At 36.2% G+C, this 17,663-nt stretch overlaps 1 protein-coding gene across 4 annotated transcripts in view; it reads left to right on the top strand.

The window, feature by feature from the left end:
- Positions 1-5,885, top strand: part of LOC145680435 (juvenile hormone epoxide hydrolase 1-like) — a 130,440-nt gene extending 124,555 nt beyond the window's left edge. For all 4 annotated transcript variants that reach the window (XM_081750962.1, XM_081750960.1, XM_081750961.1 and 1 more), the window contains one exon: positions 5,388-5,885. In XM_081750962.1, the coding sequence (XP_081607088.1) occupies positions 5,388-5,739 (352 nt within the window). In that variant the 3' untranslated portion in view covers positions 5,740-5,885. The remainder of the gene's footprint in view (positions 1-5,387) is intronic.
- The last annotated feature ends 11,778 nt before the right edge of the window (positions 5,886-17,663 follow it).

Here is a 17,663-nt window from a genome sequence, read left to right as displayed (position 1 = left end):
CTTTTTTTTTTTTTTTTAAATCATGTTCGATAAAGTGTTGTAAAGAAATGGACTAAAAGGATAGTCAGTTTGAAATTCAGTAAGGAAAAGTTCTACTTGTGAAGCAAGTGCTTTATAAAACATTAGGAATGAACACTTTATCTTTTTTCAACATGTCTGACACGACCTGGTAGCTCCAAGAGCTGGAAACTTTCTTATCCTTTGTGACACGTTCAATGTATAAAGAAGACATGGATAAATGTCAGTGGCTTGCTGGGTAACACAGGGTGTCCGAGAAGTCCTTCCCTGATTACAGAAATTGATAACTCAGGCTAGAAATAAGATAGAAATATGAAACTGGTGTTGAATTGTTTACAAACTATAAAAGTTTTTGTCTGTGTTAGGTTTGTTCTGTTTTACCAAGTCTCAATTTTTTTTTTTTTTTTTTTTTTTTTTTTTGTTTTGTTTGTTTTAGGTTTGTAGTACGTAAGTAAGAAGCCCAAGAAGCCATGCCAACCAACCAGGAGAAGGCACAGTGTGTCCTGTGGTACCATGAGACACGATCACCAACCACGGTGCAGAGACAGTTCCAGACAACATTTGGGAGGACTCCACCTGATGTCAAGAGCATTAAAGCCTGGTACGAGAAGTTCAAGAACACAGGGTCGGTTGCTGACCTTCCGAGGTCTGGTCGACCAAGAACCTCAGCAGACATGGTGGAGGCTGTGCGGCAGTCTTTTCTGAGAAGTCCTAAGAAATCGGTGCGCAGGGCCTCACGTGAATTACAGATGCCAAAAAGCTCTATCCATGACATTTATTGTTTCGTGCTTACAAAGTGCAACTCGTTCAGGCCTTGTTGCCCGACGACGGTACACGTCGATATGACTTTGCGGTCGAAATGCTATCACGTATTGAGGACGATAATGGTTATCTCAGACGAATTGCCTTTTCCGACGAAGCGACATTCTTTGTCAGTGGAGTAGTGAATCGCCATAATGTACGCATTTGGGGTTCAGAACCCCCCAGGGAGGTCAGGGAGTTCACCAGAGGCAGTCCAAAGGTGAATGTTTGGTGCGCGTTATTGCACGATCGAATTATCGGGCCATTCTTGTTCGCTGAGGATACCATCACATCTGCAGTGTACCTGGATATGTTGCAGCTGTATGCTGTTCCTCAGCTGCTTCAGTATCGCCCAGATGTCGTTTTTCAGCAAGACGGTGCACCACCTCATTGGGGTTTGGACGTCCGTGCCTATCTCGATAGGACATTTCCTGGGCGATGGATTGGTCGTGATGGACCAACAGCTTGGCCTCCACGCTCTCCTGACATAACCCCATTAACTTCTTTTTATGGGGTTATGTCAAGGATGAGGTCTACCGAACACGTGTACCAGATCTTGAAACCCTGCAGCAACGAATAACCACAGTCGTTGCATCGATCCCTCCAGTGATGTTGGCTAATGTGTGGATGGAAATTGAATATCGCCTAGATGTGCTACGTTCTACCAAGGGTGCTCATGTGGAAGTGTACTGATGTGACCAAAACTTTCATAGTTTGTAAACAATTCAACACCAGTTTCATATTTCTATCTTATTTCTAGCCTGAGTTATCAATTTCTGTAATCAGGGAAGGACTTCTCGGACACCCTGTATTACTTTCAAGTCAACATAGAATAAAACTTCACTGGAAAATTTTCTAAGTGTATTTGGCACAGCGTGGTGAAACATCCTTAAATAATAAGTTAAACATAAGTCTTAGAAATTCAACGATTCTCTAATTTGTCACTTCAATTGCAGCTTTAAAAACACCCTGCTAAGTATGGAACCCACAGCTTCCTATATAAAGTATACTGGGTCATTTGGCGACGTCTTAATATCTGACTTGAAGAGATGCAGAAATGTAAAGTTTACTTAGCTAGGGTCATCCATTGAACTTGAAATAATATTTTATAAGTTTAAGTGTGAAAGCGTTTATTTGAAAGCTATTAAAAGATCAGAAACTGTACAATTCCCTTAAATCGAGCACACCAAATAGTACATGCCCATTTGTCTTTTTACGGTACACCAGAACCGCATATTTATGTCGGTAATAACACATAAGTGTATACTGTTTTGTCACGTTGAAGCTATATTTCTTCGGCAATCTCACTTTCTGAGAACATAAGTGATACATTAACATCTTTAGCAGCAGTGTACATTGATGTATGCCATGACACTTTCAATACAAAATTGTAATTCTGCATTTGTAGTGTTATCATTCAGTAAGAATCCCTGTAAACTACTTAGATTCGTTCCCGAACTCTTTCCAACTTGCATCGTAGAATCCACATTTGAACATGCAATATCACCAGAAGCCTTTAAGCTCTACATAGATGAGGTACAAATAAGATGACACTATAGAATCACAAATACGATGAGGTACTAGCTTGTTACCTTAATTCACAAAGGCATCACTGTTCCCAATATTCAAAGGGACGTAACCATTTGCATATGCTCTTTAACTTTCATGTAAATATACTACAGTTCGCCGTCCCATATAACTTTGCAAAAAGACGCTCCTACAAATGGAGCAAGCACAAAATTTGTCACCTTGTACTTACCGAATCCATGATAATTATTGAATACCAGGAAGGATCGAACGTGGTCTTGGATTACTTAGGAACCGGCATGCTTGTTACCTGCAAAGGAACACTGGATACAACGAACACAGAATACCAGAACTACACCACATCTTCACTTTTGATCCTGCCCCTTGAACAACCACGCTACACCACCAGAAAGCTGTTACTATGCACTTCTCCCCCTTCTCGGCTTCTCAATCGCCTTTCTATACAACAATATGCTGTCGTTAATAAAAGTCTGTTGTTAACTATCGTATAAAATATTTTTCTGCTCTTACGTATGCCACCCCGATCCACTGCATTAAATCAACTGGCATTTGCTTTTTTTATTTATTTATTTATTTTTTTTTACACGCAATTTTTGTGTTTGGTCTTAATATTTAAGCTTTATTAGGTTCCTAAGGTAAGAAATGAATATGCTCAAGTAAAACATGTAAATATTGCGTCTTAATACATACTTATTCCCAGGTTACTAATTATTCATTTAGGATAATTTGTAATAATGTCTTTATTACTATGTGTTGACTATTAAGTATACACATTTAGATATTTACAAAATTTTATTTTCCAGCAAGAATACTGTCCTGTCCAGCAAGCAAAGTGAATTCCCACGCCACAAATCGAGCAGAGAACAGTCTATTCTTGAGAAAGTAAAAACGTGTCCCGGAACATTTTTTACACGAGTAAATGAAGTTAACCATTGCAAATTCATACTTTTACAATTTCCGAACGCACCTTCCAGTTATTGACAGAGAATACTAATTGCTTAGCATTTATACTTCACATTAAAGCATTAGTTTAACGTTCCACACACGATATACTAATTACTGAGTTAAGATATAAGAACGAAATGTATGTGAACAGAATAGGGAGGGACAGAAGAACCCCGAGAAACCCGTCCGCTCGACACTTATTTACCACGAAACCCATATCGTCCTCCAATCGATTAAACGCAGGAACTTCGACCCTTGAAGTGACCGACTAAGCCACTGAATTTATTATATTTATGTTAGTATCAACAGGCACAATATTTCAAACCCGCAATCCAAAATATGATTGATCGCTTGGATCATTTTCCTTCATTCAATGTAACACATGATAAGTAACCGTCACCGTTAGCAAGAAGGAACCTCGTTGTTTCCCTAGTTCAAAACCGCTGAATATCAACCCAATGTATATGCTGATGTGCAACTTTATCAGCTATTTTCGTAAACTCATCAACACTCCCGAAATAAACCTCCTTACGAATTAAAGAATATTACAATAAAAACACAGAAGCTCAAATAGAGTAACCGTATTCCAAAATCCATTTATTTGTGTGATAAGTACTCTCATTTAATACAGGACAGGAAACTCCGAAAAATCGAAACTACTGGGATCAAAAAAGAAAGAAGAAAAAAAAAGTTACAATTATGCGTGTCGAAAATGAACTTATTATTGGAGCGTTGAGATTTAGTTACATTTGGTGGATGATTCATCAATATGATATTGCACTGCACAAGCGAAAGCTCGGAAAACAGTGAGAAGTTTCTAAGTCTGAAGATGCCAACCATAAAACAAGCATCAACCAGATCTGAAATCGTCTTGTCATTTCAAATGTTATTTTTAAAATCTCATTCTCAGCAAATCAAAATTCCCTGGCTCTCAGTGGGATTCCCTGACTTTTCTAGTCTTCTCAAATACCCTGACATTTTTCAAGTTTCTCGCCATCTTGATTTCCGTTCATAAATTCAGAGAGGCAGCATCGTTCTATAAATGAGAATGAAACAAGAGGAAAAGAAACTGGTTAGGCAGTGCTTCTCATACATTTTTTTGATTCACTGCTTAGTATATCACAATATTTCGATTCTGCGTTAACTCAGAATATAGGAGAACTTACGATACAGAGGTCGATCCGTTTCTTTCTGAACAAATTCAAGTTGCTGCTTACTAAAACATTCCATCCTGCCACTATCTGTCATGTTTAATGTAATTGACTCCGGTATGGACCTTGACAGGGCATCACGGTTTTCGATGCAGCAGACTTTGTTCCAGCTGTACCAGCAATAGATTAGGTATCTCAACACTGTATTCCATCATAAAGTTTCTACTTAAAAACCGGAAATGATAGAAATCCACTACGACTTCCGGTTTCAATATTGGTCTACATAGACCAAAAACGGTAAGAGATAGTGAGAAGCGGTTTAATAGAATTAATTTAGTGTTCTAAGAATAGGTACCATCTTCTCCCTTACCCCGCATTCAAACCAAAGTGGTAGAAATCAACTATTTCCGGTTTTAACATTGATTGTTATAGAGTAAAAACGGTAACAAATAGCGAAAAGCCATTTTCTGTAATCAGTCAAGTGTCCCACGAATATATTTCATCTCTTCTCTAATCTCTCTATTAAAAGTGGAAGTGGCATAAATCTATATTATTTCTGGTTTAAATAATTGTGAAAATATCATACCTACAAACCAAACTCTTTCACGGGGTGTACCGTACACGTGACACGGCTACTTGTAACTGTTTGTGTTTTAAGTATTTTCCAGAAGCTCCGATTAGTCCAAAGGTTAGAATGCTAACGTTTAATGCAGTCCTAAATGCAACTGTGTTCCATCAAAGTAGTTCAATATCCACCAACTTGTAAGGGCACAAACATAACCAACATTGGAGCAAACAAACATTGCAGACCATTGTGTAATTAAAAAGAAAATTCAGTAATGAATTAACTTTAACACAAATGCCACGCTATTTTTATGAAGATACTCTAAAGTAATCAAGTGGTATTTTGTTGTATCCTTTCAGTTATATCATAGAAGTGCCGACAGCGTGTGCTGTGTTTCCAAATGCATTTGTGGAGACGTCTTCTAAAAGTGCTCTTCGCAATCGCTATTACAATCTAATGCAGTACAGTCTTATGCCAAGAGGAGGTCATTTTGCAGCATTTGAGGAGCCTAAGTTGTTAGCCAATGATATCTTGACATTTGTGGAGCTTGTAATGAGCATTACGTGTGAGAACGAAAGCTGTGACTCTTGCGTTGAGGAGCTGGCAGACGGAGAATGCAGTGATGAAACGTTGTCCGATGAAGTTTCAACGAAAATAAATAGTACCACTATTAGGCACAGTAAGAAGAAAAAGCAACCACTACCAGAATAAGAAAAGAAGCAAAAAGCTTCAATCTGTATTTAATTAGTTATTTTAAAATATTTATATGGCATTTTACACTTGATTTCGATAATTTTGAAACGTGTTAAAGAAGCACAATGTACTTAATTCGAAATGAAATAAAAATTTACAATTAACTACAAGTATATCATGTTGTCTAACCCTGGGGTTGCGAATTGACCGGTATTCTACCAACAAGGTAGGAAATTATATTACTATTCTAGATAAGGCCAGTAACCGGTACAGAATACTTATCGGCCATATACAGGGTGTTTCAAAACAACACCGACAATGTTTGGGAGGTGATTCCTGACACCAAGACAAGACAAAAAGTATAGACCAATCTAGGTGCACAAATGTTGTCGGTGTTGTTGGCAACAGATTTTACAGAGGTAGTTGGGTGAGTACTTCAAACTATATACCCTTAGCCAAACTCGCCCTACAAAAATTGTTGCGTGAGTATTGTATTTTTGGATAGGGCACATATTAGTTCCTAAGTCAAGTCTTGACCCGACTACGGTAGGTCTCAGTTTTGGAGCTATGGACCCTTAAATTTCTTTTCTTTTCTTTCTTTTTCTTTTTCTTTTTTTTTTCTTTTTTTTTTTTCATGTTTTCGGCAGTCTATAACACTCAACGGAAGTTTGTGCAGCCAGGTTGGTCTACAGAAGTTGTTCAGTTTACATTTGGCCAATTTCGACTTACCTAAAAATTTAGAAGAATCCATGGCGCCAGGTCCGTAAGTGCTCGATGTGTTTCCCTTGGTTCCTAACAATAGCCCGACAGCGTAATTTCCACTGTAATAGGCTTCTATGAAGAACTGGTAGGGGAATCTTGTCCCATTCCCTTTGCACAGCTTTCCAAAGTCCTTCACAGTTGTTCCGTTTTCCCAAAGCCCGCTTCAGCAATCCATATCCACAATAGTCCATAGGACTTGCATCTGGAGATTTAACAGGTACCTCATTGAAAGGTATCACCTGTATACCACTTGCCTCCTCCATCTCCCTGTAGAATGCGAGGGACGATCGTGAGGTATGTGATAAGGCCTTGTCCATGTGAATGCGCACCAGATTGGCGTCATTTCCGTATATTGTTGGAATTTATGCTCGTAGATCGACCGCATGATCTACTCCTGAAAATACTGCGAATTTATTTTGTAGTTTTTCGCCACCCTACGAATCTTCAGTTTACCTCGGTAACAGTAGCCAGTAACGACCATGAACCCTTTTGGGATGAATTCTTTACAGACACGGACCCACCTTCTGAAGTTCTTGGCGTCTTTCTCTCGGTACATGATGGCTCTCGGTTTGCCGCAGTCGGAAAGGTAAATCCATGCTTCATCGAGCGTTACGACGTACATCCACCTTTGTTTTGCCAAATGCCGTTCGTACAGCTTCCGGGCGTTACACTTTCGTATCTTTTGGTGGGCATCCGTGAGAAGATGACCGCGAGCTTTCATGACTGTTTTCAGCTTAAGTTGGTGTAACGTCAAGACACGTCAAGACGATTAGCCATACACCTTTGTGTTGGCGGATTTTCTTGCATTGCCATTTTGCGAAGTTTCCTCTGCATGGTGGAGGTGGCCTTGGTGCATTCCCGCTTCCTAGGCAACTTCGTTGGTAATCCAAATGGTGGAGCTTCGTTGCCCTTGTACTTTTTAATAACATTTTTATTCCACTTAAACTGATGTTGCAACCATTCTTCTTGCACTGTTTTTTAATGACAGAAACACTAAAGTGGGCGTCATAAAGAGCCGCAACATAGCCTTCCCAAAACCAGGTTAGTTTGGGCGGCATTTTGGTCACAGAGCGGAAACCTACACATTTGGAAACAAATTTAACACAACCCTCACAACAATGGTCCTGTTTTGTGCGTTATTGTCGTCCACGCGGAAAAACAACTCCGTTCCCAGGAAGCCACGAGCCAGGTCGGGTAAGTCCATTCGGCCCGGGAGGGGGAAGGAACGAAATCGGCCAAACGTAGGCTGAACAACTTCTGTATACTTTTTGTCTTATCTTGGTGTCAGCAATCACCTCCCAAACGCTGTCGGTGTTGTTTTGAAACACCCTGAATATGACTGGTATTTTAATTTTAAAGTAACCAATTACAATATCGGTAACAAGACAACCAAGAGAAATTTACTATAGTTTAACATAGAAAAGTTTTCTTTCCAAAGGCATTGTTTGCAACTTGTTAATACGTCACACGCCTGTCAATGCTAGAAATATGGTAGTTTCGTTGCTTGAACAATATACGGTCAAAACATATCTAACACGTGAAAATAGGATAATTTTGAAGTTGCAGATTTGATTTGTAAAGGGGTTCCGGTAACTTTATTTTTCAGAGTAGGCAACCTTATCTAATCAAAGAGGGGATTCCACTTAATTCTACATTATTAAGAGTTTAATGAAAAAAGTGTCCAAAAATGAGACACATATACTCGATAAGTCCCATTCAGTTGGACAAAATGATGGTGAGTATTTATATCCTTATGAGTAGTTTTTGAGAAAATCGAACACACAAACATTTTTCTTGGGAGAGTACATCTAAAAGTTGACGCGTACAATAACTATGCAAGTAACTAAGTTCAATCTTAATACTGAAGTATATCCTAATCAAACTTTTCACTACAATATTAGCAAGACCTCAATATAAGTTAATGAGATATAGACTAAATAAAATTATGATTAACTCTTACAAAAGTTTAACACCTTGACTGCTTGACTACTACCATATCTGTGGACCGTTATTATCTGTGTGCCACAGGCAATAGTCCATCAGTAATACTTTGTTTCTGCCTTTGTTTTAGCCTCATAAATGTATAATTTGCTTTGTGTATGGTTTTGCATATACTCGGCGTGGACATTAAATTTTGACTTCTACGCCGTATGTACGTAATTGCATACACATTTATAGAACGAAAACGGCGAAAGTGCAATATATTGTTTATGTATTGAAAATCATACACGCGGCGCTGCACGGGAGAGCCGTGTGTATGGAATTTCACACACATGACAGTCAACGTGATAATTTTTATTTTACAGTGCAAAAGTGACACACACGATTATTCGATAAATGATATCAAACTGAACAAAATGGATTCTTGAGAGCAAATTACAATACGTGGTTCTCGAGAAGAACTAATTTTTGTGGCGCTAAACGATATGTTGCTCGTTGTTGCCAATAATAATTTAGTTTTTATTCTGTTGGAACAGATTATATTATGTTCAGATAAATATATATATATATAAAAAACACTCAACTTAGTCGAATTGTATCTACGGTTGTTCATTTCATTCTAACAGTGGGACACACATACTGCTCGTAACGAGCACTTCAAAATTCCCCAGCTGCGGTTCTAGCGCTCTTATTAAAGAAAGAAAAAAAAAGAAAAGAAAGAAAACTTCTTCATAACTCAACGAACCAGAACACATGGAATTCAAATCCACAGTGACATTTAGATTTATTAATATCAGCACGAAAGGAAATCGTTAATAATTTCTGGAATTCTAAGCAATAATGAATCGGATTTATAATATAATCATATCGTATTGTTGCTTCTTAATAATCAAATCTGAGAACATATTTCCTTTAAAAAAAGTGTTTAGTGCTGTCTCGTGGAATGTGCCATATAAAACATTAATATGAAATTATGAACATCAAGACATCAATGCCTACAAAAAAGATAAAAATAGTGCTCGAACCCTGGTTCAGTGTCATCAAGTAAACATTTTCAAATAAAGATCTTATTAGTGTACCAGATACACGTATAAACATTTCATTGCACAGATTTGTACCTACCCTAGAGCTTCCTGTCCAAGTGGACATTTCATTTGCACCAATATAATACTATAGGTTGCGACATTATAAATAAATTAACTAAAAATGCAATACTTCGTAATTTAATTTTTTATTTAAGCTACTAAATTGGGGCAAACTACATAGGTTAGTATGTCATATTAAACTTGAATATGTTCAAAAGATGATGAAAATGTCCAAATGCACACGATGATTCGCTGCTAGATCCAAGAAAAAAAAAATTCTTCACGAAGTTACGAATTCTGCGTAAAGAATGCATGACATTCAGAAAAGAAGCGAGAAGGGAGGGGGCAGTGTTGTCATTGGGTTGGCGTATTTAGTCTCATGTTTTGCACTGCCCTGTCTTTGTGTGCGGTAGCAAAGGAGAGTGGCGCACACAACAGGGGGAGCGTGTATTTATCGCGTTCGTAACTAACTCTTCATTTATTTTTTTTATTTTTTTATTTTATTTTCTTAGTACTGTCATGAACACAATAAATAATGAATGGGCCATTGGTCTCTTTGTTAATCTTACGAAGGCATTTGACACTGTCAATCTTGGTCTTCTACTTGAAAAATTACGTTCTTATGGCATACGAGGAATTGCTAAGAAATGGATTGAATCTTGCATGAAGAATACTTTCTAGTTCAAATTACGAAAGGAATCAATGAAAAAATTCAAAAATTTTATTATCTCTACAGGTAAAATGGAAACTGGTGTACCACAAGAATCAGTAGTTTCATATATATATATATATATATATATATATATATACCACTTAATTTTTTGTTTAGTTGATAAACGGTCATTACAATACATTTACTGGAGCAATACATTTTCCAGTAGTACTGAAATATGAAAAAGGTGAAATAGCGTGATAAGGTATATTCGGAACACGCTATTTCACCTTTTCAATATTTTATTACTACTGGAAAATCAAGATAAGATTTTGAAAATAACTTGAACATAGAATTCCATCGATTAATCGACTGATTAAATGTCAATAAATTGCTTTTAAATATTGATAAAACAACTTTGCTAAAATCATACGTATTCCTTTTGCAGTGGTAAATAACAACAAAAAATCAACTTTTCTAGTTCAACTACACTTCTTGGTGTTAACATTAGTAGCACATTAAAATGGAATGACCGTACTTTCAACAACAAAAAAATTAAGTAGTATCTGCTTTGGACTTCCTACAAGAGGTGGTGTTACTCTTATAACTGAAGCATTACTTTCCCTCTACTATGCAAAATTCTGATCATTACTGAGTGATGATATTATGTCCTGGTACTGCTCCAGTAAATGTATTTGGCACTTTTCCTTTATAAAAGAAGGCGTTAAGATGTCATGTTTTAATACTTTTAAGTTCAATATAACCACCCATTCACAGTCCTTGCCGGCAGAATATTGATGCGTAATCTTATAAATAACCCTGGGAGTGTGTTATTATTCTCGAAAAGCTGGCAACTTTGTGTTTACAGGACAAATTGTTTAAGGAATACTGTTATTATTGAAAGGACAATAGAGTTTCAAATATATGACTAGTGAAAAAATATAGAATTCTTGTTAAGGGTCTCACCACAGCGAAATTAAACCACTGCGAAATTAAACTCATTTATCTGCTTTCGATTTGCAACTGTCCATAACTTAGAATTTTTTGCAGGTTCTGTAAATAGCGGCACACCAAACGCAGATAGGTGAGCTGAAGTAAAGTATCATATGCAAAGTCATATTGTCTAGTACACAACGTGTTTGCTTTTCGATTATTTTTATTTATTTTGAAGATATCGCAGAAAAACTAAATTTTGCGGTAGTTTAATTTTACTGTGGTGAAGACTCTTAATATATATATATATTATTTTTTTTGACAAGTAAACAAGTGTTAATTTTGTATGAACAATAAACTATTTTTTTATTATAAAAGTATTAGTAAAATATATTACTCGCAGTGATCCCTATGCATGTGATCTAAATTTTCGTATGGCGCCTCCCACCCACTATAATCAAAATCTCAGGTAGAATCTGTTACAGTTGTTTTAGATATCGTAAACCAATCCAAATTCACAAACTTTAAACTAAAATTATCTCTAGGAAACTTCATGCACTAATGGATTAATTCTAAAATATTATAAGTTTAACGGGAAAAAATGTTCAAAGGCAAGATATATATATACCAATCGATATATCTTATTCAGCTGAACTTATGATAAAAACTCATTTGTAGTTTTCGAAAAAAAAAAAAATGAATGTCTTTGTAAATTTAAAAATATATGCTGTACGGGAACTATTGACATGAAACTGATCCTAAAATATACCATTATCAAGCTTTTTTTATTATGGCAGTAACTAAACGCCAATACATAGTACAGTTAATGAGGCATAGATATCATTATCTTTTAAAATTTAATTTCTGTTTCACTAAAATATTATTCAGAGATAAGACCACGGTGAGCTGAACAAAATAATATGCTTTAGTAAATTCCCATGTGTAGTTTTCGAGAAAGTCGAAAGGAACGCTTTCGTGGTGCTATATGGTATATCCTTTCTTGTCAATAATAATTGAACTACTTATTTATTTAGATCGTTCCGTATTGATTGAGGCTGTATCCCGTATGAGAACATTTGTGTCCCGAATAACAAAATAAAAGGGAGTTCGGCACAGCAAGGCGTCGTGACAGGCAGCACTGTCTCGAACTCCAGTTTGATACATTATATTTTTTACAAGTGTTATTTTTAGTTCATTTTTAAGTTTGTTACAAACTTTAACGAGTGTGGACATTTCTAGTGACTCTAATTTTCAATATCACGAAAAGTTAGCTATATGACAAACTGATTAACATGGGCGACTTCCGGCTCTATGCCTGCGCCATTTTGATTGCAACTTCGGTTGCCATCATGACAATTAAAAAGTGTGTAACAGGTGCTTTGTTTTAAAACAATTTCTTACTAATTAGCAATTATAGAGTAACAGTCGACATGGCTTATGGGTGCGACATTCCTATTATAAAACTACCACTGTGGTTATAGAACAAGAGGTGTAACAAAAGAAATACTGACCAAAGCGTCAACACACACTGTTTTTTAAACTATAATGTGTAACGGTTTCGGATACGTAACGGATCCTTCATCAGACACTATAGAACATAAATGAAGATACAGACACTAACTATATATATATGTTTCGTGCAAAGTTTCGTTTCTCTGTCTCTTTTAGTTTCTCCGTTATCACGGTTGGAAATTCTCAATTATATTACAATGTGGAAACGCCATTTCATGACTTTGTCGTCAAGTCGGCACGGGTTAACATTCTCGTAGAGAGCTGCTATTTCACTAATGCGTGTTTATGGTCACATAGAATACATTTAGGGTGTGTGCGTATCGCAACACGAAATTATCCAAAATAAGGGACACCCTAATAATATATATATATATATATATATATATATATATATATATATATATATATATATATATATATATCATTCTTATGAAAAAGTCTAGATTCTATTGGCTGAAGAATGATACAGCTGGTGTTGTCATATAGGCAGCAGGGTGCACTTCACATTCCTATTCATAGACAGCGCCTATGGCACGTATTTGTACGATACAATGTTGGTGTGCACGAGGGGAAGTGAAATAGTGTCCGAGTGCATTGTTTTAAAAACATGGAAAGCGACAATCACAGTCAAAGGCCGAACACGTGGTTTCTGTGGAAAGAAGGTGTGTCTGCAGAGTTAATTCATCAGCACCTCCAAACAGTGTCTGGTACAGCAGTTTCACGTCGTGCGATTTTGTTCCGCTAGATAGTTGATTTAACAGCTCGGACAGGTGGGGAAAGAAACTAGACCTGGAAGAGCTCGTAAATCGTGAACCCTGGTGATGATCCAGAATATGAGCGAAGCCATGAGTGATAGCCGTGTGACTGTGCATGATTTACAAAATGCGTCAGATTTAAGGAGGGCACCAACCCATCGCATTATGACAAAATCTGAGATGAAGAAAGTGTGTTCCCATTGGGAGCCGCATGAACTAAGCATCGATCAGAAACATGTGTGTGTAATTTTGCAAAGGCCTATCCTTATATAATGCAACTTCAGGAAATCTAGAAACTCCTGCAACGATGGCGACTGTATATCCACGCAGACGGAGTACGTGCAGGACGCCGTAACATCTTAACACTCTGCCTTGTATCTCACAGCTGCAGTAAGACTATAATTTATTCAAGGAACATTCGATACCTCATGTAAACAAATACACGTGGTGATTGTTTCATTTTATTGGTTAAAGAGCCTTGGAGCATCCATGCGGCAGAAGAAAATAGTCCATTGTTAAGTAAGCTGTTTTTCAATGTTTTTGTTGCTTATAAGACTTATTACAAGAAATGCAATTTTCTTACAATTAAATAACAGAAACAACACTGTATCTCAGAACTAAATTGAATCAATGCAATAAAAGAGAATACGCAAGTGCACCTTAAGTAGCTTTGGCCCACCTTACGAACGAATCACAGTTTACAATATGGCCGCGTGCGGGAAATATGTAAAACACTGACAGGGTAAAAGCACGTGCTTCTCCAAGGAAGCGCTGACCGATAGCCAATCATCCGATGACAGGCGGAGTAATACTATTCTGTAATGTTTATATCAGGATCAGAAGGTTTATTGAATGAACTTTAGTCTCAATCAATATGGAACGCCCAAATGTGTACTGGATTTAAAACAAAAGACATTGCTAACTATAATATTTTGCCTATTTTGTGTTTCTCTAACAGTGGCACTATTCTCCTCCACGTACATACTACATTTTAGGTTCTTAAATTTCATGTTTTGTCTTTATTTATATTTAATTTTATACTGCTCCATAGATATTACTATATGAACGTATGTGAATATATAATTGGTGAGTGAGTTTCATTGACTTCCTGTATAACTGCTTCAGGTACACGTAGTTGAGTGTGGAGAGGGAAGGCATTTGTTAGCTTTAACTTCATATATGTAAAATGAGACAAATAAATAAACTAACTTCTTAACGGTAGAAATGCAATAGGAACAGAGTTAACATAAAATTTTCAATTAATTAAGAATACACAAATTCATATTTTGTATGCCTCCACATTAAAAATTCCACAACTCATGAGGAACAATGTCACAATATTGCCAGTATCTCGTTCCCAAGAGAAGCATATTTTAGAGGAAAGAAGAATAGAGGTACTCTGCTAGTGCGGATTCTTTGTCAGGAAAGTGGATAAAGGCTACATATAACAGTCTGGAAGGTTGTATGATAAAATATTACCATTGTAAGATTGAATGCTTGATATAAATTCCTCAAAAAATATTGCAGTTCTTTGATTAAGGAAGCACCTGAGGTGGTACCTTATTTATTCGTAAAATCAAATTCATGTAGTACATCAGCATGTAGAGATTCCTTTACTTCGATAATTATGAATCGGTGTTAATTATATACAGAAATTCCTTCGTTTGCATTTAGAGTATTTGAGGATCATACCGAAAGTAGAGCTTTTTTTTTTTTTTTATGAACCAATTTTCGTTTTATTAAAGAAAACACACTATATCTTGATCTGCTGACTTCTTTCTTTTCAACATCCTTTATATATATACATCTTCCTTTAATGAAAGCTTGAAAATACCATTGCAAATTTAACTCCGTTCCAGCTGCTCGCACTGCTTTTTGTAGAGCCTCCATCGTCTGACAGCGTTTGTCTAATAAATTGATTGTTCAGAAAACCGAACAGCCTACGGTCGAAAGGTGAATTCTCGGGACTGTGGGGAATGAGAGGCAGAGTTTCCCGCCTGGTGCAGTGAGCACAGTACGGGCGTGCATTATCGTGTTGGATAATTCTTCTTCCAGGCCGTTCATCCCGCAATGAATGACGGAACTTGTGAAGTGTTTACACATCGTAACTGTAAGCATTTACGGTTTATTCAAGTTCAAAAAATTCAACCAGAATGCAACGCTCTGCATTCCAGAAGACGGAACAGTCTTTGCTCTCTAATATGCCGGCGATGTGAAATAGTGACATTCCGTGCTCTGCCGTTTTATTGATGGTTCAGATGGAACCAGCTTTCATTACTGGTCATACTGCTCAGTAAAAACCATCTCTTGTCTTTAGATATCTCTGAAGTAATATATTTTGAGACGCGCTTTATGTTCAGCCATGAATAAACGTGGAAACTAAGGAGACAAATTTTCGATAGCCTAATCTTGAAATTATTTCATTCACTGCAATGTATTCCATATAAAATTTTGCTACAATCGTACCCTCAATGATTCGCCTATTTTCTTTATTTTTATTATTATTATTATTATTTTTTTTTTTTTTTTTTCGTATGTTTCACATAGGAAATTGGTGGCAAGTTACCGTCAATATCAGCTGCAGAAATTCTCTCTTTAACACCGAATTCATTCACGGAACGTTGTCAAAATTAAACAACATTGTCGGTCATTTTAAGACACCTGCGTTTGTGATCAAAAACTAATGTCACATACTTCGACGAGTTCCTATACATTGCAAAGATTTTCTCGGTTTGAGTATATATATATATATATATATAATGCTTATTACTTTCACTAGATTTTTATATAAAACGTTAACATATTCATTTTTGGTTACGAATTTGTGCATTAATGTGTAATATTAAGTTAAATGAAATATTTAAAATGCTTAAGTTTTTATTTATTTACTTAAGACGAAACCAGCTTACCTTGTATAAACTGGGAGCAAATTCAGCAAGAAGATTTGAGTACTGCTAAAATCACACACACATTCGACAGTTTACTAAGCATTTATTTGATAAATTTAGAAAAAAAAATGAAGCAACTGGAATGGAAATACATGAAATACGTCTTCAGAACTTACATTTTTCATGCGTTTTTATACTTTTTTTAATAGCCTGAATGCGATTCGACACAAAATTTTCTATATGAGCAACATTATAAATATGAAAACACATGAAGGACTATGGACGGACCGCCGGGTCGGCGCATCAGTTCCTTAAGAATGTTTTCTGGTTTTATAGACCGAAGTTCTCTACTTCTCAATACAAGTAGTTCCTTAACAGTTTCATTACGTCACGCCAAGTCAAAAAGTTTCTCTGGTTTCCACCAGGATGGAAACATCAGGCTATACACAAGTGATTCATCATAATTGAGTAGGAGAAAAAAAAAAAAAACAGTTTGTGACTTTCGAGCCAACTCGTCCGTTGAGCACAATTACTGAGGGAAAAGTTTGGAACACCAGTTATTCTAGTCAATTTCGAAATGAATGAAACAATTCATTTTTTGGGGGGGAGGGAGGAATAAAAGAAAAAGGAAATATCTATTTCAACTTACACCAAATAGTATTCAAACTGATTCATTCATCCCAGATTTTTTTTTTAATTGGTAATTGTACGAATGAAATAATCCGTACATTTCATACGTTGTCCTGGGTTTGATTCCTGGTAGGAGAGCACAGAACATTTAGTCTCACTAACATTTACTGTCATTAATTATCCGTCTCCTTTAGCCTAAAGGCATAATCGTTGGATGTTAAACTAAAAATTTTAATTTACGTACATTCCATCCTTACACTTAATGTTGACAAAGTAGCATTAATATTCCTAGCTTAAGTCCCAAAATTATACCCTAATAATAAATGAGACAAATGAGAAAACACAAGGAAGTCCATAGAAAACTCTCAGACATGATCCTGTTCACTGTAAACTCACCTGACCTATGATCGAACGAGAGAACTGTCGCAGAGAGGTGAGTATCTATCATGGAGCTACCACGGCTCCAAAGTAGTAGTAGTAATAATAATAATAATAATAATAATAATAATAATAATAATAATAATAATAATAAAATACCTCTGAAAGTTCAAATCCAAAGTTTGGAAATTTCATTAATTGGGCGTCGAATCATCATTATAATGATTAAAGGATTAAACATCAAGAAGATAGAAAATACTATTACATGATCCAAAAAGCTGTTCTTCCAGTACTATAACAATTGCAAGCAGGTATTCCTAACTCAAAGAGTGTTTACTGAAGTCATAAGTACATACATTTGATAATATTTCCACGCATTCTCAATTACTTTTCATAAAACGCATAC

Source organism: Thermobia domestica, chromosome 3, assembly GCF_964235325.1.
Source record: "Thermobia domestica chromosome 3, izTheDome1.hap1.1, whole genome shotgun sequence".
Lineage (NCBI taxonomy): Eukaryota > Metazoa > Arthropoda > Insecta > Zygentoma > Lepismatidae > Thermobia > Thermobia domestica.
The sequence above is the reverse complement of the archived record's forward strand: the minus strand, read 5'-3'. Positions and strand labels throughout refer to the sequence as shown.